Source organism: Poeciliopsis prolifica, unplaced genomic scaffold, assembly GCF_027474105.1.
Source record: "Poeciliopsis prolifica strain line A6 unplaced genomic scaffold, Auburn_PproV2 SCAFFOLD026, whole genome shotgun sequence".
NCBI lineage: Eukaryota > Metazoa > Chordata > Actinopteri > Cyprinodontiformes > Poeciliidae > Poeciliopsis > Poeciliopsis prolifica.
The window spans coordinates 1,942,631-1,970,523 of NW_026562401.1; the positions used below are offsets into that span (position 1 = coordinate 1,942,631).

At 37.5% G+C, this 27,893-nt stretch overlaps 1 protein-coding gene across 4 annotated transcripts in view; it reads right to left on the bottom strand.

The window, feature by feature from the left end:
- Positions 1–884: 884 nt before the first annotated feature.
- Positions 885–27,893, bottom strand: part of mindy3 (MINDY lysine 48 deubiquitinase 3) — a 34,160-nt gene continuing 7,151 nt past the window's right edge. For 2 of the 4 annotated variants that reach the window (XM_055048168.1, XM_055048167.1), the window contains exons 12-17: positions 27,630–27,710; positions 12,086–12,158; positions 8,240–8,312; positions 5,955–6,042; positions 3,955–4,026; positions 886–1,909 (exon numbers count right to left, since the gene is read on the bottom strand). In XM_055048168.1, coding sequence (XP_054904143.1) covers positions 1,760–1,909; positions 3,955–4,026; positions 5,955–6,042; positions 8,240–8,312; positions 12,086–12,158; positions 27,630–27,710 — 537 coding nt within the window. In that variant the 3' untranslated portion in view covers positions 886–1,759. Of the gene's footprint in view, positions 1,910–3,954; positions 4,027–5,954; positions 6,043–8,239; positions 8,313–12,085; positions 12,159–27,629; positions 27,711–27,893 lie in introns of all 4 variants that reach the window. The other 2 variants (XM_055048170.1, XM_055048169.1) reach the window with 2 other exon arrangements.

The window sequence follows — 27,893 nt, forward strand, 5'->3', positions numbered from 1 at the left end:
AGTCTGCCGGTGTGCTCTGATCAGATTTACTGCCGGTGATTGCAGCACAGCAACAGTTGTGGTCTACTTCTTTCACATCAAGCCCTTACTCCTTTTCCATCTTTATAAACTCATTGAATTGCATTTTTTCTTTATTAAAAAACATGCGGACTAGACTACAACACTAATGTGTATGGACAGAGTGGGAGAACAGTTCCCTGCAAATTAATACATTAATAAGCTAAGTTTAATTAAACTAATCTGCAACCTACAATTGTTGAAAATGCAAATTATGCCTGTGTTTCATACGAGCCAACAGTGTGGCATTGTGTTGGAAGTAAAAGTGTAGTTTGATTAGTCTTTTTTTATGGAAGTTTTGGTGCTCGATAAACACCATCTTCTGTCTGAATGGGATTACTTTCTGTTTACAGAGAACCACTTAAGTCGCCATTAGTGTCTTGGGGATTTATTAAGATACTGATTTAGATTCTCTCTGGGACGCACAACATAGGTTTGTGCTGATTTACTACCAAAGCTACAAAAAGGAGCTTAGACATTTGAAACCAGAGGTCATCTCCTGTTGGGTCATGACAAATTTATACAGGGTTCTTTGGTGTTTTTCCATGTTTAAAATTTCATACTTCTCCAGCCGTTGAGCTCTGCAACCTGCAAACATCACAGAAATGAAGAAACTGTATATTTGGACAGATGGATTGATAGTAATAAAGGTCATAAAGGTCATGGATATACAACAGGCAACAGAATGGATGGATGAACGAACAGAAGGATAATGGACAAATGAAACAGATGGATCTACAAATCTCTGAAGAACAAATAGATTTATGATAGGTAAGCAATTTGAGAAATGATTGAGAAATTGATGGATGGATAAATGAATGATGACGTTCAAACAAATGGAAGAAAATATGATGGGCAAATGGATGGCCAGGTATCAAGGAGGAAGTTGTTTAAAGCTTAAACAAAAAAAAAATCACACAACATTTGAACAAAAGAAAAAAACAGTGTTTATTCCAGAACTTTTGAGCGTGATAATAAATACAAGCACTTAACCACCATGCAATAATGCATAAAGCTCCCACAGAGCACCTAAACCAATTTGAACTTGGTTGAAATGCAGAAAACCTCCAGTTAGGATCTCTCCTTCGGGGTTGGTCCCTTTTAATGCTGTAAACTCCGAGCAGTGGAAGTGGCTGTTGGCGGGCGTGTGAGTTTGTGTTCTCATTAGAGGAAGCTTTGGTAAGTTTGAACAGTTCTGTAGCTCTGGTGTAAGATTAGGGTTTCACAGTCGACTGGCTCTACATGTGGTTCAGTGTGACATTTAACAACACGCTTGTTGAACCAAATTTGGATTTCTAAACAGTGTTTACATGTCTGCTGCTAAACTGTAACAGAAGTTATCACCACAGCACAGTGCTGTTACGGAAATCATTCTTTTCTTTTTCAAGATGATCTCATCACAAACATCCTGTGTCTTAAATACAATCAATGGTGACTGCACAGCAGAGTCTGCATTTATGTGGAATGTGTGAATGTAGATGTAAGAAATGGATCTCAGGCTTGAGTGCTTTTTCCATTAACATGTTTGTCCCCTGTGTGCATTGGGTTTCTTTAGTTGTTATAGGTCTCTGTTGCATGTGTGTAAGTCTCTGAGGTCTGCTGACCTTCTGTGGTCAGTGTGCACAGGGGAAGCTGAGGAGGGCCATGTGGCAGGGGCAGCAGTGGTCCGACCACATGCGAAGACACACCAAATGTTTCAGTGCTAGTTCATTGACGGTGAGAGGTTGGTGGTCCACAGGAGCTCAATGTAGGGCCACTTGGTCTGCAGGCAGCGCTTCACTGGTGTGTCGTCGGTCCGGACCATCGGGTCTTCGAAACCAAGCACCAGAGCTGTCCCCTCCACATATTCAACCTAGAAGAAAGAGTCAGGGGTGTTCAGGAGCAGAATCAAAAATGTGTTTCTGTTTTTAGATAACTTTAATCTACTGATGCTGAGTTTTCTATGTCAAAACGTAAGTGAGCACAACTTTCTCAGGTGACATACTATTTAAACAAAACGAGACAAACAATGAAAGTCACAGGACAAAGATTAGCAACCATGTACACAACAACATTGCAACATTTACCCCTGAAGGTAAGAATATGGTGACTGCTGTGTGTTTGAAGTTCAGGTCGTTAGAAAGACAAGACATCTAGCTTTGTGGGCATGTGCTACTGACGATGTACTTCTCCTCCCACTTTAAACTTGATATGAGCTGAAAGCTTTACAAGAATGAGTGCAAACTACCCCACAGGACTTTATGTAGCTACTTGTATGCAGGATCTTGTTCTTTTAGTCATCACCATAGTTAGTTTTTGAATCAGCTCTTGTTTTAACACAATAGGCCAGAGCAGCTCCTGCCTTACCCCAGAGGCTCGAAAACTATCCATCTCTTGCTCCATCCCACAATTACTTGTGAACATGACATAAAGATACATAAACTCCTGTTTGATTGTCTGTAAGGAGAACTCTATACCATTAGAAGATTCAAACTTGGAGAAGAGGTATTTCATTCTGCACTATGAATTGAGTGTCATTAAAGTTATTTATATAGAAACAATTCACAACACGTGTCAATTCATGGCTTGAAGATGTGAACAGATCAGACAATATAAAAAAACAAAACCAAAAAAACCCCCAAAACATAGATAAGAACCTGAGATTCCCAAACCAAACATCTTTCTTCTCTCTTCCCTTGAGTTATTCTCTCTGAAGACCACAAACAAAACATGGCTGTAGGGACATCTCTGGTTGACGACAATGTGGCCTGAAATGTATTCTTGAAGTGTCACTTTTCAGACATAATTAGTCAATTGAAAATGCAAACAGAAAAGTCTGTAAAGGAAACGCTATTATTAAGGTAAGATACAGCTTAAGTGAGCAAATGGAACAAGAACGAGTTAAACAGGATTAGGTTTGGCCAACTCTCTCAAATTGTCTTAAAGAAGCTGGTAAAGGTACAACTGCAATGAGAGTCAATGACACATTCAGTATGCCAATTGTTGCAGGATGACATTATTGCTAATTTGTTCTACTTTATATATTTATATTTACCTTGAAAAGGGGTTATAATTAGTTATGTTGGGGCTGTGACCGTAGTTCAGAATACTTAGAGGCTGAACTATGAACGTGGCAGAATTCAGTTTTAACCTGCTTGATCTCAAGTTTTTGAAATACTTTTTATTCACGGTCAATCTGCACACACAAAACAGATAAAGCTATTCACTTCATCTCATAGCAGACACTTCATCTGCATCCCTCTGACTGGAGGGGTCAGAGGGATGCATAAACATATACAGCGGGTCCTCTCAAAGAGACATGTGTAGGAGACGGCTGTCAGAGGGTCTGCTGTTTCCATCTTGAGCTTTGGGAATGGTTTTAACATCCTCATCTTATAGGCGCCTTGCTACTGCATGTGTGTGTATGTGTGCAGTTTTGTGGGAGCACACAAAATGTGCCATTTCTTCAACTTCAGGTAGCAGGGTAGAAAAGGAGAACTTCCAGAGACATGGCAGTGTTGATGGAAGGGAAAACTAATATTCCTGAATACGAATTTTATGCAAAGCCACCAACTACGTCCACTGACAATCATCCATCAAATTGAGGCTGCTTAATAAGTTTGTGTTCCACCATTTTTCAAGGCAAGTCTGCTGACGGTCGCCTTCGCACTGAACCGATTCGAATAAATAGGAGGGTTTAGCTGGGCCTTCGAATAGATGGACAGGCCATTAGACTAGCAACAGCTACTGTTTATTCTGGAGTGGCTTGCTGCCTCCGGCTGTGTATATGCACGAGTGTGAGTGTGTATGAATGATGACAGGAAAAGAAGAGAGGTAATTGGGAGAGAGACTGGGAATATTAAAAGGAACCACCATCATTACTTATAATGGAAAAAACCATATGAAAGAGTGGCTTACCCTCTCTTTGTGGTTGGACTGTTTAAGTCCATTGTAGTGGTAGATGGGAAACGAGTCTGGGATTCCTGAATCCTGAAACAAAGAGTAAAAAACATGCTTGGTTGTCAAATGAGGCTCTAAGCAGTCTGTTCTCACAGACATGGAGGTGAAGACTGGCAGTGGCATAACATTCATAAAGCAAAAAGTCAAACAGTGACATCCATTGCCTGCAATAGGATTTATAGTAAATCCCATGTGTTAAACCTATTGTGTGTTTATTTGTGCACTGTGAAGCTCAACTCCACTAACTCCAAAAGCTTAAACAATGACTGCAAGTAAAGACACTTCGCATTCAATTTTTTTGAAGGCGCAGAGAGGACTAACAGGGTGTGTTGTCCAGCTTCTCGTGTTTGTATGCCTATATATGAAACCCTAACCCTTGCAACAATCCCACGTGTGTCTGAGTGTGTGTGGGTCCAGTTGGCTAATGGTAGCGTAATTTCTTTGCGGCTCTGAACCATTCCTCTGGTGATTCCCTAAAGCCCTGATCACTTTAACACAGTTCCCCTCCATCTCTTCTACTCCGTCTTCTTTACCAGTTCTGCCTCATAAAAGCATCTTACTCCATTTTCTAAGCTCCTCAAAAAGTAATCTCAGATGATTGTGAACACACACACGTTTCATATGAGACGCCACAGGAATGTTTGAAACAGCACTATGCTTATGCTTGGCAACAAGAACGTTTGTGCCATCCATGTGTGCACAGTCTGTCCAAAAGTAGTAAACCTCCCAGAGCTTTTTCACATTTGCTTACATTCAGATACTAAATTTCAATGTATTTTATTGTGATTTTGATTTTCAAATAAAACAAAGAAGTACATAATCAAAGTAGTGCATAATTGTAAAATCTAAGAAAAGTTGTATATGGTTTTCAAAAAAAATAGAACTCTTAAGTGGCCAGACTTTATATATTTTCATTGCATTTCTATTAAGCCCCATCTATTATAACAACATTCAGTTCAACAAAGTCTGTTCTAATTACAACTCTTCTAATTAGTAAATTAAGTCAACCTGTGTTTAATCTGATAGGGAAGGCAGGGAGAACATTAAATGGAGCCAAAAATTGATTAAAAAGCTCTAATCAGATGAGACCAAAATGCTACTTACATCAACATGCACAATTTTGTACGTTGATCTAAGGGTAGATCAACATAGGGTAGGAAAGCCATAACTAATTTCCAGATCCCTTTAAATGCATATGTATACTAAGGTTTATGTGCACAAATAACATTTATGTCAAGACCGATGTACTTGAGACAATTATCATTTGACAACAAAAAAAAAATTACAATGTCTGCTTCTTGACATTCCTGTATTGATATGTTAGCTATTTAAATTTATGCATTTAAATATAATGATATAATAGATACATAGGATTAATAAAGTCTTAAATTTACACATTACAAACACATTATTCCAATGGGCAAACACTTTGGAGGCTGCATCATGTTAAAAGGACACTTTTCTTCAGGAGGAAGACAAGGCCATTAGACTTTGAAAGCGGGTCAAATGAATAAAGCCTCTTAAAAGCAATAAAAACATATCCATGGTGACCCAGTCAAAGTACAGACCTAAATCCAAAATCTATGGCAGGACTTCAAAATTCAACCTTCTAATCTGAACAGGTTTGCACAGGATATGTGGATGTGCAAGTGTCATGAAGCAAACTGCTTTAAAAGTAGAAATTAACTGTGTACTCAAGCTTCCTTCTCCCTCTATATAACCAATTTCCAATAAAACACAGCAAAGCAGTAAACCTCCCAGAGTTTGTGGTTCTAACTTGAAAATGTGTCACAAAGTTTTAAAAAAGAAAAGCTCCTTGGCAACGTGCTGTAAACGCAGACCTCTCTCAATATGTTTTAGCCATGATTTGGATCATGTGATATGTGGAAGGCATGCGTCATACACAGTATCTTTTGAAGTGAAAGCTGATTTCCAGACACTCTCTCACACACACATACCTGATCTGGGAAAAACTCCAAGAGAAAAGGGCCCAGAAGAATTATGCCCAAGCTTTCTGGATCAAGCTTACTCTTCACCAGGCTGACGCTGAGAAGGTACAGACATGGAGAACAGAGACGTGAAATCAACAAAAACTCAGCAGACAAAACAGAAACAGGAAAATGAAACAAGCATATAAAAAAAAAAAAACAGGAGGAGGCAGTGGGAAGAATGCATCAGTGCAGCACAAAATAACAAGCTTTGTATATGACAACTGAGCCAAACTTACAATCACCTCATCACTCAGTGTGGACTTGAGATGCATGTTTTGGTCAGTGTGCGCCTGTTTTTCACAAATACTGTGGTACAACTAAATATACCTCTTTTCCAGACATTCCTGTGTTGGATCAGTGTTATTATTATCCACTACGATAAAAAATTGAACAGATTGTCCTTTTAAGGGAGAAAAGAGGGAAGAGAGGGTTTTACTCAGACACACAGCAGAGACATGATTCCTCAAACTACTGCAGAAGCTGCTACAGAGCAACGGAGGCTCTTAAATCTTTACACTATGTTATGTAATTGAATTACAATAGTTTACCAATGTATTAACAGTAGCAAACAAAACAACCACAAAAATTATAATTATATATATTTATTAAAAAAACATGGTTGTGAAAAGTTTGAAAAGTATTTGTAGTTTATTTATCTATATATAAATACACACAATAAAAAAAAAAAACTCTCAGGACCATTTACATTTTTAATGATTATTGATTTGTTCTTAAATGCAGTCAGATGATATTTATAGAATCAAAACACTGACTGATATAACACAGCAGGCCACATTTATTGGCACCTCCAGTAAACATGTGCAAGAAAACCTACAAATAAATTAACCTTTTCCAATAGTAGCATAAGATACCGCAGGCAAAATTAGTTGATAAGAGTAACAGGAAGCTCCACTCATTAAATCCATAGTTGGATACATGGTCTTATTTCTTAAAGCAATTGGCCACCAGACTGCACAAAAACCCTCACCATGACTTCACCTGGAATCTTGTGTTTTGGGCACTTCAGACCAGATTTGTATTTATTTTTTTCTTAGAAAACCAGCAAAGTTGGCTAGATGAGATACAAAAGATAAAAATCTAAAAACAACCTCAGGCCAATTCTAAGATTGAGTGGAGGATGTCACCAGGAGATCTTTAATAAATAACTTCATAAAAAAAAAAAAAAATGAAAAAATAAAAATCGAGCCATTACTGGATGGCTAAACACAATAATTATTAAAACATATGACCAAATCAACAAAGACATTGTTCAACAACATCCTTTTATAATCCCTTTAACCCTAATGAAATAGACTAAAAAAAGTAGACAATTAGGAAATTTTTAGTGTAAGATTAATTTGTTTGAAGTTTATTCTAGATTTATGGTGCAAAGAAGCAGAATGCTGCTTTTCCATGTTTGGTTCTGGTTCTGGGGATGCAGAGCAGATCAGAACCAGAAAGATCTGAGTGGTCTAGAAGGCTGATAAAAAATGCATCTTAAAGCATATCTTCTAAGTGTCTTGCAGCATCTCCACCAGGGTTGCTTATAAGTGTTCAAGGTGCAGTAGACAAACAAATAAAAGGTTCTGTGACTGTGAATAAATCTCTCAACAAAGTTGGTTTGAAACTTAGACAGTCAAAAGTTATTTCCAGATTCCTTTAAAAACAGTATCCTCCCTCAGTCTTTATAATTAAGAAAAACAATCTAGATGATCCTGTTAAATTATTTACCCTGCTCCTTTTTTTTAACTGTAGGAATCAATGGACAAACTCTTTATTTGTGAGAATTTGCACTGGGAGTTTCCCTCCTGTTTGCTACGTTTGTTGTGATCTATTGGCCATCTGGGGGTCTGCAGACCTGATTGGTGGTCCAGTATTTGGCAAAGCTCCCCGACTGCAGGATTCGGCTTACTGTTCCTCAGAGAGAGAAAACATGCTTCTGTTTCAAGCGGCGCTTTTAAGCATTTCTTCGATCTCTTTGTCTTTGTTCCTGCTGTTAAAGATCTCCCTCTAAGCCAGTTTCTGACTTTTTCCTCCTTACTCCTAAGCTTTTATAGCGACACTCTCTCTTGCTTTACTTTACGGCAGCTTGGTAGTGAAACCTGAGTGCAGGGTCACTGACATGGCCTGGCCTTGACTCAGGAGGTAGAACTTTAGAAGGTCCACAGGTGCGACGTTCAACCACACAAGCTAACGCTCTCCTGACACACACACACAATCTTATATTAAGCCTTGAACGGGCGAGGACTTACTATTCAGGCTCTGAGACAAGGTCAAGAGCTTTCATTACATCCTCCAAAAGAGACTCTGGTATGAAGCCATTATCTAGAAAGAGGCAAACAAAAGGAGGCATAAGAAGACATTGGTACATCAGACAAATAACACATGAAGTTGGGACAGGGCAAAGCTTTTAGAAACACACACACACACGCACACATTGGCACATCAAGTTACAGATCTTGTGCAATGAAGTCATCTGACAACTCTCATATAAAACCCTTGGTCCTTTCGCTCTGATTGGAACTGCGTGATTGTGTTACCTGAAAGCAGTAACTTTAAATGCAAACATGTGTTTTTGCCCATTTTCTCTGGCTGGATACTTATAGGTTTATGTCACTGAGAGCTAGTGGGTTATCTTGTTCAGACGCCTGCATATTCCCCAACTGTGTTGTGGGGATTAATTGACGATTGCGGAGCTTGCTCTCTCACAAGCCGCTTTTTTCTTCTCAGTCCAAAACCAGATGTCGCTCCCACAGCGACAACTGATATTGGCTGTGAAGTAAGAGGATGCAGGCACACACAAACAACGCAGTGTGGGGACATGACATGCTAATATTCAACTGCGACAGAGACGGGGAATTTCTGAGACAACTTATGAGTCAGTGGTATTGTGGGTGATTGTGTGTGGCAGAGCTTTTTCCATAACAAAAGGAGCTGTGCTGACTCTACATGTGACAGACAGTTTTACATCCCTTACCGCAGCGCTTAACTGTACACTGCATGGATATGCGTGTTGTGTACAGTATTCTCCTTTCATGTGTGCATATGCCGTTAAGTGTGTGGGTTCACCGACAGTAGACAAAGCATGTGCGCGTGTGCATGAGAGCAGACCATATGGTATGCAGAACCTGCTGGCAGATGACAGCGGCACTGCTGTACTGTGCAACAGGAAGGAACAAATGATGACTAAGTAAGAACAAATGACAGTTATGTTTATAGATCTATAGTGGAAGGTTTCTGGCTGTAAGGGTTAATCTCAGCATTATCCTAGAACAGAGGTCGGCAACCCATCATGTTGAAAGAGCCATATTGGACCCAAAAAACGAAAAACAAATCTGTTTGGAGCCACTTTACTTTTGAAAAAAGTAAAAGCCTTATTTAAGGCTTTTATATAAGGCAAAACAGGCTCTAGGTGTTTATATTAGCGTATTATCAAAATGACTAAGTGTACACATAATTAATAATCATGATGGAAGGAATGACGCACCACGTGACTCTTCTGTTATACGATGGTGCTTTAAGTTAACCTTCTGTTACAATATGAATTATTTACAAAATTAAAGAAACGCAATAAAGAAATCAGATTTTTGACATCATTTTTATTATGAAGAGCGACAGGGAAAGTGTTATTTTTCCCCCCTTTTGGAACACGGAAAATCTGCCCCCAAATGCAGTTTGGATAACGACGATCGCTCTTTGTGAATAATCACCGTTAATCGTGTGATCAAAAAAACAACAAACGGAGTGTAATAAAACGGCAGCCTTTTGAAAACGTAAAGTATATAAAATTAAATTAATAGAGTTTAAGTTCAATTTCTGTGCAAATGCAAAGTAAGGCAGTGCATTAGTAACACATAGCAGCTTCCTCTTCTCTTCTGACACACAGCCATGAGCAACCCGACCTGAGCAACGACACAAAATAATATCGCTAAGTGTCATTCTAAATGTATACTGATGAAAATTACTATATCGCTTATTTATGTATGTTTTCAGTTTTTAATTTTTTTCCAAAAAATCTGTAGGTTCGGCTTTTATTAAGGTGTGCTCCAAAGTACGGTACTCTTTTAGTCATTTGACAACTTGTCGCTACAGCGCAAACATTCAGGCAATATTTCTTCTAGATATTTTTATAGCATTGGAAAACGTTAAGAATGATTGTGTCGTGTTTGTACTCCTACAGAAACCATATTAAAACAAAAAATATATTTCCCACACCCATCTTGTCCCATTTTCAAACATTTTTGATGAAGCTCCAAAGAGCCACTAGGGCGGCGCTAAAGAGCAGCGGGTTGCCGACCCGTCCTAGAATTACATTCAGAATATGGTCCACAAATCAGAACGTGTTCCAAAGGACCACAAAAGTCTACAGGGCTGCTTAACGCAGCTGAGAATGGCACGCTTTATTTAACAACTGTATATGAACAAAAAAAGTTTCATCTATGGGCTGTGTCTGGACTATTCAATGAGACAATATACGACATTGGGCTCATAAAACCAAAACAAAAAATAATAATAATAATTTTCATGTTCTTGTTTGATTATTAAACAATAATTAATTCCTGATGTAATAAAAATAATTACACAGGAGTTTATGGTGAAGGCACATCCAACTGTGAAAACATAATACTTGAAAAATAATATTTTAATATATATTGGATCCAAACAGTCCTTCAAAATTGTGATGTTACAGACTTGAAATCACATAAAATGTGTAGGTTTTACAAACCAAAAACGCTATTTTAAAGACTCTTCATTAAGTGAAGGATAGCACTGATCAAAGTGGTGTTTTCATGTTTGTCAATCTGAATATGACTGCTGCAATTTCTGACCCATTTTGAATTGATTTTATCATTCGTGTGACAAGTTATGGGATTGGGCAGAGTTTCAGCTTAATTGCATCGTGCATCACGCAGTATACTCTCTTTGAAACTACAGATTCAAGATTCTCACGTGTTGCTTCGACGTACAGCTTGAGCAATCAACTCACACTTGAGCTTCTGGTTGTACAGTGAGAGAACATGATTAGTATACTAAACTCTGCAATGTAGTCAGTTTGAGCTGGAGCTGAATACAACTGCAAATATTGTGCAGTGTGTGCCCACAAGTCCTAATACAAAAGCACAAAAAAGAAGAAAAAAATAAAAAGCTTCCTTTTGTGTTTTTATGAACAGAGTAAAAATAATTGGATAAATTTCAAGCTACATTTTAAAGTTGAAAGTCATCGTTAAGCATCAAATTCAGCTTAGACCAGATCAAACTTTGTTGGACATGTTCAAACAACTTAAATAATAATATAAAAAAAACAAAACTTTTTTTAATTACAGAACCTTTTCTTCCTGATTTGTGCTTGTAATTATAAAAAACAATCCTTTTTACAAAGGTAAGCTGTATTTGACAGAAATAAATTAACCGGTCTTTGAAAATAAATAGGCTGTTTAGGTTCGTACTGTGAATGCCACACCGGTGTGGTACATAGTGCATGGCTGTAATAAACAAAGTAGATGTGGAAAAATCCTCTGGGCAGAAGATGCAAACAAAACAAGATGTGCTGGCTAAGTGAAAAGTAAGAAAAGGACCTATGGCTGATTGCTCCTTCATGTCTTTTTGGCTGCCTTTCTAGACATGTTCTCTTCTTTTTAAGCAGAAACAGCTGTTTGTAAATAATATGTCCTCTAAATAGGACATTTTAGTCGCATCTTATACAAATTAACGCCAGATGAAAAAAAACAAACAAAAAACTTTCAACTTCAAAATGCAGATAAAAGAAACCAGTCATGTCCTTCCCACTGCCTTTTACCCCCATCAGCTGGACGCAGCAATAATGGAGAGAAAAAGGGGAAAAGAAGAAAGAGGCAGGATGGTTGACTCAGCTGTTAGAGGCTGATCTGACTAACTTCAACAATAACAGCAGAGATCAGAGAGCCATCTTGTTCCCCATGTTGAAGAAAAGGAAAGAGTGACTAAGAAGGGAGAGACGGGCAGGGGAAGTTTTCAATTAATCTGAAACATTGGGAAAAAAGAAAGCCCATAAGGAGTGGGATGCAAGATTATGATCACATGTGCAGAGCAAATGATGCAAACACTTGTTGCTTATTTACCTTCCGGATCAAATGACTGGAAAACCCTTCTTGCTTGTTCTGATGGAGATTCTGGACCTACCAACGACAGTTCCTATTGGGAAACAGCCAAATAGCCAAAAGAGGAAGAGAAAAGAAAGAAAAACAGGGAGAGAAGAATAGCAAAAGTTAAAAAAAAAACAAGCTCTGGATAACAAACTGGAGGAAATGTATAAGATTTTTAACAAATAAGAGGAGAGAGAGGGACAAATCTCAAAAAATGGAGCAGATTTTAAATTGGTTTTTCAAAGAAAAGAACTTCAACAATTGTACAGAGGGAGTACTACAACAAAGAGAGAAAACATGGCAGAACATTAAAATATACAATTAGGATTTCCAAGGTTAAGGAAGAAAATATAACCAAAGTACTACACATAAATTTTACATGAGGTCAGCATATTTTGTCAGTCACTCGTGACTTTGTGGTGCACCAGTAATGTATGTTAAACATGTATTTGATGTGAGACTAAATCTGTGCAGTGAGACGGGCTGAAGCAATCAGCAGAGAGTACTGGGTAATTGACTGATACGCTGATAAACTTAGACAACTTGTTTTCAGTCCAAACACTCAATCAGGAAATCAAGCCTTACACATATAGACCATGTTCTGTGATAAACTTTACTGATTTTTACTTTACTGTTTGTTGACTTTAAAGTAAAGCAGTGATGGAAGGGAATGAACAGAAAGCCAGTTCTGGTTCACTTTTCAGTTTAATGATAAACTTTACACATTCACAAGACTTTGTCAGGGCTACTGTGAGAGTCCAACCATTTTTCACCAAGCATTAAATGACAATCTTTCACATTTGACACTCGCACCACAGACAGCTCTTTTGCAGTATGTTGATGATTTATTATTGGCGGCTCCCAATCAAAATCTGTGTTTCTGAAAGCATGAAATTACTTCATTTCTAGCAGAAAATGGTCATAAAGTTAAAAGAAGCAAATTGCAGTTTGTGCAGCCTTCTGTGTCTTTTCTGGGTCATGTGATTTCCTCCGAAGGCAGAGCTATCTCCAGCAACCGCATTGAAGCGATTGTGAACATACTCTCCCTCAAACGAAGAAACAACTGATGTCCTTTTTAGGACTCTGTGGCTATTGTAGGCATTTCATACCGGGTTATGCTGAGATTGAGAAACCTCTGAGAGAAGTATGTCATGACAAGGGATTTGGATTATTAATGAGCTCACACATTTTACATAGGATTGAAGTAAAATGTGATTTGAAGTTGGTTTGACGTCATTCAAAGCGCTGAAAAAAACACCTGCAGACACCTCAAACTCTGGGATTTTTCCCGATCTTTCCTGAATGTTTCATAAAGATGGTTAGATGAGAAGAGGGATTTTTGTTTTGCTCCAAAACATGGTGATAAATTGAAATTGGTCACCTATTTTCCAAATTAGATTCTGTAGCAGCCGCATTGCTACAAAGTTTGCGCGCAGTGGCAAGTGCAGAAAGGGCTGTTATGGCATCTCCAGACATCGTGGGTATTCTAATCTGATTTTGTACGCTTCCTACGATGTCACACTAATTTTGAGCACCTATCTGCTGTCAGATAGGCTGCGTTATATACGCGTTGGTATACCATATTATATTTTGGTTACATTTCAATTGAACAGAGGGAAATTCCTATAACATACAGCTGTGATAAATTTGAACTTAGACAGATTAAAATACCTTTCGTTGTCCAGGAACTATCAGTTATAACAAAACAGTTTTTTTTTTTATTAATGAAGTGCTTCAGCAGAAACATGATAAATTAGGTACTGCAATTCTATATTATATTGAGATCTCTTCTGTATGTGTACACAAAGCTGAATTTTAAAACGGGATCCTGTACATTAGAGTTGAATTTAAACATTGATATATGTTAAAAGTACTTTTTTTTTCTATTTGAAGCTTCATGTAAATTTGGCCATTTCAATTTAAGAAAATATGTACATAAAATGAGCACTGACTGTAAGTATTTGACTGTAATGCAAAACTGACTGACTGACTTCTGATGGCGTCCAACGTTTGTTTGTGTCTGTTTCATGTTGGAGTGAATGTTTGTTTACATGTAATGTTTGTCTACATGTTCTGTGTTTAATAAACATTGAACTAATATGCGCATGCGAAGAAGATAAAAACACAATCTTATTTGCAGGATTTCTCAAACACCGGAATGGGACCGCTGATGAAACCTGGAATTGTTTTAATAACATGTAATGACAACATGATTAACTACTGAATTTCTCTAACAGATCGATTAAAGACGACAGGCCCAAGGAGGATGACTTGGGCCAGCGAGCAAACCATTACATAATGTCCAGCCTGGAGATTTTTGTTTACTAAAAATTTCAGGAGGAAGAACCGGCGTTCCCACAGCTGGCTGGAACCGTTTCAAGTGCTTTTGACGACACACACCACTCTTAAGGTCGCGGAGGGGGTCGATCTGGTTCACACCAGCCACTGTAAGAAGTTCACATCCTGCGGGTTCCATCGTCACATCCTGCGGGACCAGTCCAGAGCCTAGAGAACGAGGCTCCACCAAGCACCTCTGAAAAAATAGAGTTGCCAACACAGCTCACTCAGTAGGTTGGACCACGCCTAGCTGAGGCAGCATTAAGAACATGGATCGGCCGAGGCAGCGTCACAGAACACCGACGTGGATTAAGGATGCCATACTATGCTGATCACATGCATGCAGTTCCAATAGGCCCAGCAGAACTCAACAGGAGCAGACGCTCTACCAACCGTGAGATACAATTGTGTGAACAAAAGCAGGCTTCAAAGGGGGCCTTCAGGTGTGTGTGCCCTTTGATTCTTCAGTTGGCCTCATGATTCCCTGGTCAGCCTTGAACACCATACTGGATCAGGTAACGGACAGAACTACAAAAAATGTAAGTGGTACATGACGAATGAGGTTAGGATCACGTCTGCACTCGTAGCAGATGAGGGAAACATCTGGACGCCGAAATGGGGAACAACTCCCTACGCCAGACAACATATGAAACTTTTTACGATGGGTAAAACGACGCAAAGACTACACATCACGGTAAACACAGTGAAAGGTTCAATCATACCACCCTCATCTTTGCCCATATTATCTAACTGTTGGAGGTTTTATCTATACTCATTCATCAGGAAAGGATCCACAATTTCTTTTTGTTCTTTGTGAGGGGGGATGTTACTGTTGTCTCACCTATTCTCCCACAGGTATTACTGTTTTAGACAAACTCACGGCTGATGACTGGTTCAGAGTAACGACAAGTATATCATTTTCTACAAATAATTGGTTATTATTGGCTGAAAGTGCTGTGAATGTATCTAATACTAATCTGTGTTGTCTGCATGGGACCACGTCCTGTGCTTAGGATAATCCCGGCCCTTCTTTCTTTTCTTCTTTCTTTCTCGATGTCATGTCTAAAACTAATCCATCTTCCCATTGTAACCAGTGGGGCAGTGTTTACCCTCTCACTAAAACTGATCTTAGAAAACCGGTGTTTTCAAAAACTAGCAAAAGCTAATTTCACATGCATTATTATGACCAGAACTCTTAAATTAGGAAATCTCTATTCACAAAATTGTTCAAATATAATTCGGGTGCCAGCAGATTTTAAACCATTTCCAGAAGCGATGTTTGGTGGTGGTGTGATGATTATTACAGATTATTTGATGGGTTACCAAAAAACTCAGCTGGTCTGTGTGCACTCGTAACACTCTTGTTACCAGTTTCTATTTATAGGATGCAGGTTAAAGATGCGACTAATGGTCTGGACCGTTTTCCAGTTTCTCTTATCTAACTGGCAACGTACAACAAAAAAACCCTCCTTAGAAATTTATGTAAGTTCCGAGAGACACCAGTTATATTAGTTTGGATCTTTATCTAAGTTTCCCTAACTTGGAATCTACTCTAAATGTTCATGCTATATCTAATATTTCATACGTCTAAAGGTTTACTATCTCTATAGTTATGCTAACTAGACTTATATTCTCAACACCCCCTTGCAAAAAACTGTGCATACTTATGCCCGGTTGGATAATAATCCTGTGCAGTCGTCCGTTTCTGATTCTGTCTCAAATGCTTTGTTGACTACAACTGTGGCCCAGTTCCATGGGCCTCCTAACTCGCCTGATGTTGAGGTTGAATTTGTTTTCTCTAGCGACCAAGATTTTCTCATTATCCCAAGTACAAGTAAATTGACACTTTCTTTTGATTTTTATCTTTAATGTGAAATTTTTGCTTCCAGGTTTTTGCTTTGCTTAATGTCACAAGAGGTCAAAATACTTGCTGAAACACTCCTATGATGTTCATATTTGCAACCATTACTTGATGGCAAAGGTGACCTGATGTTTTGTGTTTCAACCTGTTTTGTTGCATTACTCCATTATTATTACAATTTATACTCATTTTATATTAAATTCATTTTATCATTTTATCAGTTGCTTCATTTTACCATTCAAGACATTTTATCATTTATGGATTTCATTCACTTGATTGTTTTTTGCTCCCAAAAAAAAAAAAAAAAAAAAAAAAAAAAAAAAAAAGGGTGAAATTGTGAAGAGGTTTTATTCGTATTAAATGATGTTCCTTTATGTGTCATATAAATGTAATGTTTTTTGAATCATAGTCAAGGTGTTTTTCTGTGCAGCTGGAAACGGTGTACAAACTAATGAACCAAGATGTGTCTACTGAAGCAAGTTTCCAGAGTTGCTGAACTTCCTCAGACAGTTATTTGGGAACTCGCTGTTTGACCTTCCCTCTATGGAGACAGAGTGTTTAGTTTTCACCTCCCGTAAACACTACAGTGAATGAGCATACAAGGTTTCGTATGTTTTCCTTTGTTTCTTTTGTTTGGTCTTCGAAGATCGAGTCTCCGCCTCGGTAGTAAAGAGAGATGAATAAAGTAACTATGCAACTCTGGGTTCCTCAGAGCGGATCCTAATTTGTGCCTAATGCAGTGTATTTCTTGCTCTCCGTCTGCAGATGTATTAAAGATTGTTTTTGCTCCCTGACTTTTGTCTGGATCTCAGTCTCTGAATTGTGCACTTCACAAGTGAAATGTGTTTGTTGAGCTACACATTTTGATGCCTTCAATAACAGGCCTACAATCTACAGTACATATTTGCCTTCGGGAAGTGTACATAATCCAAGTTATACAGAGAAAACGTCAATATTTCTCATTGGGACTTCAAATGATAGAAAAGCAAAAAATCTTAAATAACTGAAGTGGAAAAAGAATGCATATTTTGAGTCCAACAAGACAAAATTTGAAATCTGTGATACATGCAAAACTCTGTATGGGGCAGAAAAATGATACTTAGTGTTTCACTGAACAGAGTATCCCTATGGTGAAACATGCATCACGCTGTGGCGATGATTTTTATTCGGCAGGGAAAAAGTGGAGGCTGACAAAAAAATTGAGAGCTGGTTCACATTTTCAAACAAAACAACACATTCAGCAAGAGTTACACAGGGATCCTCATCTACCCAAATCTATTATGGTAAATCTATTATGGTAGATTTGCATATGTCGCTACAAGATATGCAAAGCTTGTAGCGACATATGCAGATGGGTTAGACAAATTACAGAGAAATTACACAGAAAATGGTTTCCAACATGTATTAATTTTTCAAAAGCGGACTGAATACGATGTAAAATAAAACTGCATCCTGTGCAGATCTAGCACATAAAAATCCTCCAAACATACATAAAAATAAAATTCAGCTGCAACAGAACAAAACACTAAAGTAAAAAAACCTTTTTTAAAGCCTTGATAACATTCTATTCTTGGTAGTTCTATTCTGAAGGCTTTAAACTCATAACTTAACTTGTACAACACGATTTCTTAAGCTTAAGTCTTATTTTTCATAAAAAATTTGAAGTTATTTAAAAAAAAACTTAAGACTCCAATTTGCTTGAAAGATTATCAGAAACCTGACAAAAAAGAACTAATGAGTTCTTGCAAGAAAAAACTTTTTTTTTTAAAGCATAGGAGGCCACCAGATTAAAAATAAAAACCTAAAAACATGATAAGAAGAGCGGAAAATTAAGAGAATAAACTTTTAAACATTTTGAAAAATATGCCATTTTTTAAATTCCAGCTAAAACATGTCCAAAATTGTAGACGAAAGCAGAAAGGGTCTCCCTGTTCTTACTTGAGTGTGGGAGGGCAAGTATTTATGACAACAAATCGCTGGACAAACACATAATGTTTTGAGAGAACAAATGAACCCTGCTCATCTCCTTTTAGCTGGCCTCTTTATTAAACCTAGAGCCTCAGATCCACACAGCCTGCTTGGGTTTCACAGTCCACTTATTACTGTATTCGGGGCTTACTCAGCGTGAGAGGGGTGTTCAAGCAGACACATCAAGAAGAGATGACTCCCAGCTGCTGGCTCTTCAAATGTAAAGAAAAACACTCACACGCCAGAGAATATATGCTCACATACCGTTCTGTCACACAAACTATCGCAAAGGAGCAGACATGTTAACATTACAGGCTCCATAAAGCCGACAGCATTTTTGTCATAAGCAGAATATGTCAGTGTTGCACTGATGATTGTGAACAATGGTTTGCAGGAGAAAAAGTGATGAAAAGCTCTTTAGTATCTAAAAACAAACAAATCAGTCTACCTTTAAGTTCAATGACCTGCAAAAGTAATCATACCCTTTGAAAAATTTATAATTTTGTTTTTCTACAACCACATACTATTTGCCACATATTATGGCAAATTGGAATTTAAATAGATAAACCAATTTGTATTCAGTTCTTTTTACTCCGATATCCTGTTCAACTCCCTTGACAAGAAAACTAGCTGGTCCATGGAGTCCATTTGTATCCAATTTATTCACCGTATCTGAACTGCAAAGGAAGAAAGGCACAGAGAAAGTTGTTGCTGAAAGAAAGTTGTTTCTATATTACAACTTTAAATATTACAATATTTTGTAGGGTTCACATACAGCATAGCAGCATACAAGCGCAATACTTTGCGTGGAGAAAAACATTCCCAATATTGAAACAGAAGTGGAAGAATCAGGAAACTGAGTTCAGGGGAAGATGGATGGAGCTAGATTACGAGAAAAAAGATATCTGGTAATGGTGTTGCATGTTCAGATGACATCATAGCTTGTGGAAGATAAACAAACATGTAACCAAAATACTGGGTTTCTTTGTGCTTAAAGTTTATTGCAAACATAAAGGCCCACGATTGTGTGTAATGCAGCCATCAATTGGGAAAAAAAAAAAAAAAAATTGTTTTTCCTAATTTTTATCTAAACAACATGGTTTAAAAGTTGCATCTGGCTCCATCTGCTTTTTTGGCAAAGAAACAATTCAATTGAAGCTTCTTAGACTTTACGAGAATATCTTTATGTTCTCCTAAAATATTTTCTGCAAACAGAACCGAGCACACTACTAGCATTGACAACCTGACTCTGTTGTATTCATAAGCTAATATTTATTTTAGTCCAAACAGTTATTTGTTCTGTTGATATTGCGTACAGTGAATAGCGATTTATTGTGCAGCCCTAAGCGAAATGCAGGGATACATTGGAAGACAATTTGTTGCAGGGTACAGAACAGAGATTCACTTTCGAACAAACAATACTAAAACATGATGTAGTTTTTGGAATGGTCTAGTCAAAGTCCAGACATAAACCCAATCGAAATTCTGTGTCAAGCCTTAAAAAAATTATGTTCACAGATCTTCTCTGTTCAAGTTGAGTGCTTGAGTTACTTCATCACGTGGAATTGACTGTAGTTGTAGTTGCCTGATATGCAAAGCAAGAAGAAAAACATTCCTGCAAATGAAAATTGGCCATTTTCATTTGCAGAAGAAATACATTTGAAACACATTGTAATTTGTGGATCTAATGTGACAAAATCTGGGAAAGTATAGAGTATGAATACTTTTACATGCCACTTTATACTATATTCCCTAACAAATAAAATAAGTTCTTCCCAAAGTAAAAAACTTCATGCTCAAAGTTCGTGAACTGAAACAGTTTTTATGTAAATCATGTTTACTAACAATTGCAACATGATACTGGCTTTATCAGAGGAAAAACATTATAAATTGGTCATCAGGGAACTAAGAGGGACAAGCCTTTATGGTGTTTTTTTTAAACCCACCAAAATGAGCATGTTGAAAGGAACAGAGACCACTGTGACTCATTGTTACAAAAGATTGTGCAGATAAGTACAGGCACTAATAACAGCTGCAGAAATGACAGAACTGTGTCTGTCTCTGTATACGATGACATGTCTGCTTGCTTGTCTTTGATCTGTGTTTTATTAGAGGCCTCAGGAAAATGCTGCTGAGTTGGAAAACAAGTCACGGAGCTAACACTCTCTGCAGGGAGGTTTGGAAGTGTGCGCCTGTCTACTTGGTGTTTCTTCTTTCTCCACCATGAACATGTTAGTAAGACAGGATCTGAGCAATAAACACACTGCATCCCATGATACCCAATGTTTGCTTATACGGGAGCATTGAATTCTTTTTCTGCTTAGAGCTCCTACAAAAACACACAAAACAACACAGAGACACAGACTGCAGCACTAAGGCCAACTCTCTTTAAGTGTGGCTAATGAAATCAAGGAGCACATTCCAAACTCTGCAATTTGACCTTTTATGCACAAACCCTTGACCTGCATGACAACGCAACAACAATATACCCCAGATAACTAAAAGATGAACATACAGATACACACTTCCCAACTGATTAAGAAAACAAATTATACTGTGGGATTATTTTCTCCAATTCAAAGTAGAAGTAAACGGGATTAAAAAAAGATTGTATTTATGAACTTATTTAATTGCTTAATGCAGGATGAAGAGTGAGTGCGTTTTTGAGTAGTTAGTTTCCAATTTTTTCACATTTAAATTCTATACTTTTCCAGAATAAAAGCTGTAGACAATTTTTAAAGAGGAAATAAGAAGGACAAACAGAAGGATGGAATAATAAATTCATATAAATGGGTGGATAGGAATTAAACTAGTCAAAATGGATAGATGAAGGCATAAGGAAAACAGATGGATAGATGGATGTTGGATAAAGATTATGGGCAAATGGAAGAATAAAAGGGGAGTCAACAGAGACAGAGAGAAGGAAAAGAAACAGGAAGATGGAAACCAGACTATTGATTTGATAGACGGAGGGCAAACGGATAGACAGGGAAAATACAAATAGGGCCGTCAAAATAGTTGATATATCAAAACAAAAAATTATTTAAAAAGAAAAAAAAAAAAACAGAATTAATTTGTTCTCTAATTTGCCCAAATTATGGCAGTTCTCTTAGAAAAGCTGCAAAAGCAGAGACACTCAGTCCCCTCCCAAAACAGGCGCACACCTACCAAAACAATGGGAGGCTTATTAGAAGTTGTAAATTCCAACATGGCGAGGGTATTTTCCCCAAAAAACAAACAACAACAACATATGCAACCTTCTTAAGCTGACAATGGAAACATAAAAGTGTTGTTATGAGGTATTTTCTCCTCTGATGTGGACAGTCAAGACAAAAAAAAAAATCTTAAGCGTTTCCAGGGCATCTGCTGGAGAACTGGTGGCCCACCAGTTCTGCACGTAACACTCTGTTCTACTGTGGTATGAGTTAATACCGGAAGATGTTAATCAGCACATGGCTTGGTAGACTACCAATTACTCAAGCCACAAAACAAACCAGTGTTTCCCTTGCATTTAGTTGTAAAGACATTGGAGACAATATGGGTGATAACAATAAAGGTTATGGTGATATGGTGGTACCTGACAAGAAAACGCAGTAGGAGCCACAGCGACCAACCATGCTGTATTTAGTCACCCAAGAAAATATTCTTCAGTGACCAGAAAGACAGAAATTGTACTGGTCTTTTTTTTTTGCTGAATACATTTTATTGGATCTTGTTTATGCTTGTAATAGGTTTTGCATGAACTAGATATAGGTCTGTTTTCAGTCAGGTTATTTTAGTATAGCGTGACTCTTCCAGAGTAGTAAAATCAATTTGTACTAACATTAAATTGACAGGCAAATGCAAGCACACACTGGTAAACTAATGACAAGCAATATTAAAGGTGAAACATGCACACAATTGAATCAAAATGGTACACACTTCAAAAAGGATATTACAACTTACAAAGCGTTATCATGTTTACTGCCAGACCAAACAGTGAAGTGACACTTAAATTATATAATTTTATAAAGAAGGGTTCAATTGTCCTCTACTTAGCCTTGCATATTAATCCTATTTTTGCATTAAACTAGAAAGAGCCTGTGCTTTGAAAAAATATTGCCAAAGTATTGTAAATGGATGATAGAAGGGCAAACGAGGAAATGTAAAAAATAGTGGAAATATGGATTGTTTTTTAGGACAGTAAATGGACAGGCATGCTGTATGTGAAGCTATACCAGAGAATACCTGGATGGATGCAAGGACAGATGAATGGTGGACTATATAAAACTTTTAAAATAATGACACAGGCTACAGTTTGGAAATATAAATACGCTTCAAAAACCTTAAGCAACTTTTGAGATTGTATAAGAACCTTATTTATTAACCAAGAGATCTCGACTGGCCTACAATAGATCTGAAGTGCTGTTGACTGTTATCTTTCTTTGTTATAATCTGGTTGGGTTTCCTGCATCATGGTCTGCTAGATAAAGCACAAAAGCTTGTCTGAAAGTAATTTGACCCTTTCAGCACTTGTGTCACTTCATGGAATGTATTTGAATGGGCAAAACCTTCAACAGCATTTCTGGGGGTTCTTCAAGCAGAGAAGATCTCTCACTCATCTAGTTTCCCCTTTCACTTTGTCTCTTGCCCTTGTTGCCTACCTTTTCCTGGGATAAGTAGGTACTCCAGTTTTGTAGTATTTCCCCTCTTTCTGCCCTCCACTTTTTGTTCATTCTTCCTTCTTCCTTTCAGACTTTATCTCCACATCAAGGTAGCTACTTCAGGTAAGACAGGTAGACATAGCCTTTTACTAGAATTACACTTTCTTTCCCTCCTGTTCTCCTAAAGAGGTATTGTGTGTGCTGAGAGACTGTGAGTGGACATGGAGTATATTTAAAGGTCTCAGTTTCAAAACAAAGCACAGGTCTTGGATAATGTCTCCAATCTTGTTCAGAGCAGGTACAGATAGCCTTACTACAAGACACATTTAGGAGAAGGTCAACATGCAAGAGATTGTTATGTAAATGTGTCATTACTGTGTTTGCGCTTTATAGTTTTTAGTTAATCTAAAAACGTGGGTCATATAAAAGCATATGACTCAAGACATCACAGGAAATCACATGAAACAAAGGAAAGCTTTTCTCCTGTCACATAATGAGAGTGCAGTTTCTGCTGGAAGTCTGTGGGTATGAGCATGAGCCTCAAGTGTGACAGACAGAACAAAACAATGATTTATGAAGCCGTCTTCGATAACCAAAAGTGCGTCTCTGTGAAAAGAGATGAGACACCAGTGAGTAGTTGTATAACACACTGATGGCTCCTATAACATTGACAAACCCCTAAGGGTGGACGAAGAATAATGCAGCACATACACACTTCCGATGACAATCCTTTATCCCATTACAATGACCTTTGGTCTGACCCGTCAAAGGTTATTAATGACTGTTAATGTACACCGCTTTGTTGTTTTGTGTTTACATATGACCTGCACCCACTGATCAAATGAACAAGAGAGCAATCCGGTTTAGAGGAAAAAAGATCCTTAAATGTGCCTGTGGTGTTCTATAGAAATCTTACTCTTATCTTTTTATTGCATCTTTTAGGAATGATTTAATGGGTCAGCAGCAGTACTGGCAATAATGGCATCGTAGAAAAGCCTCTTATTCTGCAAGCAATACATTTATATTCTCGTTTTAAATAGAAAAAGGTTCCATAAAATGAAACCAGGTTTTAAAGAATGTCTATAAAACAGTTGTGTAACCAGATTTGTCCCAATTTCAGATGGTCCAAAATCCTAAAAATTTGAACATATGACTATGTCCCTGGGTCCGACTTTTCTTCCAGTGGTTACATTGTGACAATGGAGGGAAGTTGCCCAGTCTCCAGGAAGTAGATAGTTCCACGTTTCAATTGCCTAAATCTATTGAGTTTCCTTCATAAATGAATACAAGTTGGTTGTGCATGGCAGCATATCATTCAATCATTTTCAAGGGAGATTTATTTCTTCTCTGTCAGCCCACTTTCTTCTTTTTTACTAGCCGTTAAGACGTCTTGTGTGCAGACAGAGGTGGAAGTCTTAGAAGACAGAGAGCGCCATAGCGGCCGTTACCTCTTCAAGTAAATCACTGACCCTGAGCACAACTACTGTACACACAGTCACACAAACACACACATGCAAGTCCCAGGAGAAGTTTGGATACAGCCTGTGAACCTCATCACTCAGTGAAAGTAGAGTAAAGACTGATGAGAAATGTCACAAGAGGATCCCCCTCCCCTAAGCCCCTTTCCTGAGTGACCACTGCAGTGCCCTTTTTAAGTGCATCCTTCCTCTCAACTTCCTTCCCTTCCCTTTTCATCCCATGAGGGACTACAAAGGTAAAGAATAAGATTTGCAGGATAATGCTTCAGTTGGGCAGCCTTGTCACTAAAAACTGGAATGGAAAGAAACTTAAAAAAGTAGACTGATTATCTGGAATATGACTGTTTTTTATCTTTCTCCTCTACTTGCATACTAAAAACTCCAGTCAACTTCATTCTCCAGTCACTAAATACAAATCTTTAAAAAGACTGGACCTGCTGAATCTCAATTTGGCCAATACCATTTTTTTTGTTTGAAATGTTACAAATTACAGCAAGAAAGTCACTGAGTTGGCAACAGTGGGGTCACTATTGTTAACTCCAAATGTACAGGCATGACCTGGTGGGCCAGTCTATCTATAAAACCTCTCTCATGGAAGAGCAGAAGAGGACAGCTGGTGGTTGATTTTTAGACATTTTCTGAGGTAGATACAATCAGAGGATGCAATTGGCTTCATATGCAAGTATTGGTCAATCACTGCTTTGCCAAAATTAAGAAAAGAAGTGCCAATAAATTTACTGGCTGATAAATCAGTGTACACCTTATTACAATCCAATATACAGTCACTATGACTTTTTCTAGCACACAGACAAACCTTAATACAGGAAATGTGAAAGAGAAATGGCAATATTTATTTTGTGTAGGCAAATTAAATAAAAACAAAAATGCAATTAAGATGACAATTTAAAAGCAATGGTCATACACTGACAATTGTTCAGGGTAACAACCATGAGAGGGTTTGCTGGAGTTAAAAGCATCATAATTAGGTATGATTTTGTTTTGTTTAACAAAAAAATAGAAAATAAGTTTCAAATTAGTTTGTAAACCTGACAAATTTCATTTGGACTTTCTTTAAAAGGAAAACTTTTTCAAAGCATCTCCAACAAGTCTACTTTTCTCTCCAGTTGGTCTTTAGCTTGTGAAGCAGATGACAAACATCAAAACGTAGCTCTATCTGTGTATCTTAACCAGTTTTTGTGTGCTTAATGGATCTAATGGAACTTTAGAATCAAATTCCTTGGAATACACCTACCACATGCACACACTACTAACACTAATCAGGGTTAAATTTCTTCTGCTCTGCAATGTGAATGTAATACAAACATATCGGCAGCCTCGGGGAGTTGTATCAATCGGTGACTCATTAGCACATACATGATTGGTTCATCACAGATCCAACATTTGATACACTAGGACTGGCGGGTGGAGCTTTAGTCATGTAATAGAGCTTTTAATCAATTTTATATTTAGGGTGTGTTGTAATAATAGAGATGACATCTTAGACCCATGATTTAATTCTCAATCTTTTGCTGTATATAGTTACTGTCTCACTGATGAGCGTGATAACCTGGTTTAGTAAAAGGTGAATGCATTCACACACACCTGTATGAGAAAACACACATGACAGCACTCTCCTCAGGTTTCTGTACCAGGCCCTAACATTGTTTCAACTGTAATATGGGCTTAACCAGTTACAACATTTCTGGAACACTGAGTAGAAAAGGTCAGAAAAAGTCTTGTGTTTTTTCAACCAGCTGGAGTTTTGTGAACCAAGAACACAGAGCTCTGCTCTTGCAACAATGCAGTCCAGAAAGAGATTAAAAGCTGTAAAATTACAACAGGCGCAGCAAAGTTTGTTAATGTCGTACAACATTAACTCGGTAAGTAAGTAATGATTTCGCAAGTTAATAAGCATAATTGCTACAACAGAATTATTGGTTAGTTTTATTACTGAAAACCGCAGCATTTTAGCATGAAAACCGCAGCATTTTAGCATGTTATTTTCACAACAAGACTATGTTTCTGTCCATTGCTCCTGTAAAACTGAGATTCAACAGAAACCATTTTGGCTGCATCTCATCTCTCACATTTATTAGGTTTACAAACCTAAATCTTGTAAAAAAGGATGTAAAAACAAATTTTAGTGGTACACACTATAGGATTGAGGTCAAAATCACTGTAATGCATAATGCTGACCAGACAGGAGGTGTAAATGACACCAACATTTAAGGAGATTCTGAGCATTACTAAAGCTGTGGCAGACTAAAGAGCCTTGTATTTTCTTTGGAACCTTTTAGCCTCTCAGCTTTCTCTGTTTTGCCAAAACAGGCAGGACAAAGTAAGCCAACGCAAGGAAAAAAGAAAATAAAAAACTAGACAAAGAGAGAGGAAAAAAATAAGCATAAACACACACACACACGCATCCACAGAAAATACTAAACAAAACATAAAACGTTCTACTATTGTAGCTTCTAGCACAATTTGTGATAATTATTATTTCAGACATAATCGTCACAATCAATTATTTCCAGATATAAAGTGCATACAAATATCCATTTTATTTTTAATCTGCATTTTTTAAATTGCCTTATTAAAATATTTATTTTCCATGAAAAACATGTTTGCATGTGGAGAAAGGGTGCAAACACAGCAGAAAAGTTTTGTAAAGTTAAATATCTTTGTTTGCATTTGCAGCAAGTTTGTGATTCACACTACACTAATAGCCACACTCTCATAGCACAAAATAATTGATTCAACTTACATAATTGTCTCATTCTTGATTATCTATTTAGTCAAATATGAATGCTGAGAGAGTCTGAGACTGAACTCTTCTAAGAAAAAAAAAAAAAATCTGGAACATTAATCCACATTGTTATCATTGACCTGACAGCAAAGGTAAACCTGGTGTCTTTTACTGAAGCCAAGCAGACTTTTACATCGTACAATATAACAAATGTACTATTTAACTCTCTTCATCCCCACTTGATACTAGATTGGTGACAACCCAACATACAGCACCTGCCATATAAGACAATCTCCAGTGTTCACATTCCTTCTCCCTCCTTCTCTGCCTCACCTGTTTTTCCACACGCACTGATATTTGATCTACACAAAACTAAAACTTGAGCACATTCCTTATTTTTGTTTTTCTAACCTGCTCAGAAATATCAGCCTCTGTTGCACACTCTGTGTCGGTGTGTGAAATATGTGCTGGATGAGTGCACTCAACTTGCCTTGGTGAAAAATACAGAGAGATGCGTTTCACTGCCAAGAATCCAAATAGGGAACTTTGGAGATTTGAGGAATGTCCCGACCTAAAAAAAAAAAGAATAGATTATAAGAGGAGAGAATCTATTTTTGGCAAGTACCACTATGATTTAACATTTGCTTCCAATCAAACATGTCTTTTTCGGTAGAAAAATGAACTGACTAACTGAACAGAAAAAATAAACTCTCCAAACACCATCAGGATTAAATTAAAAACTCATATTCACCAA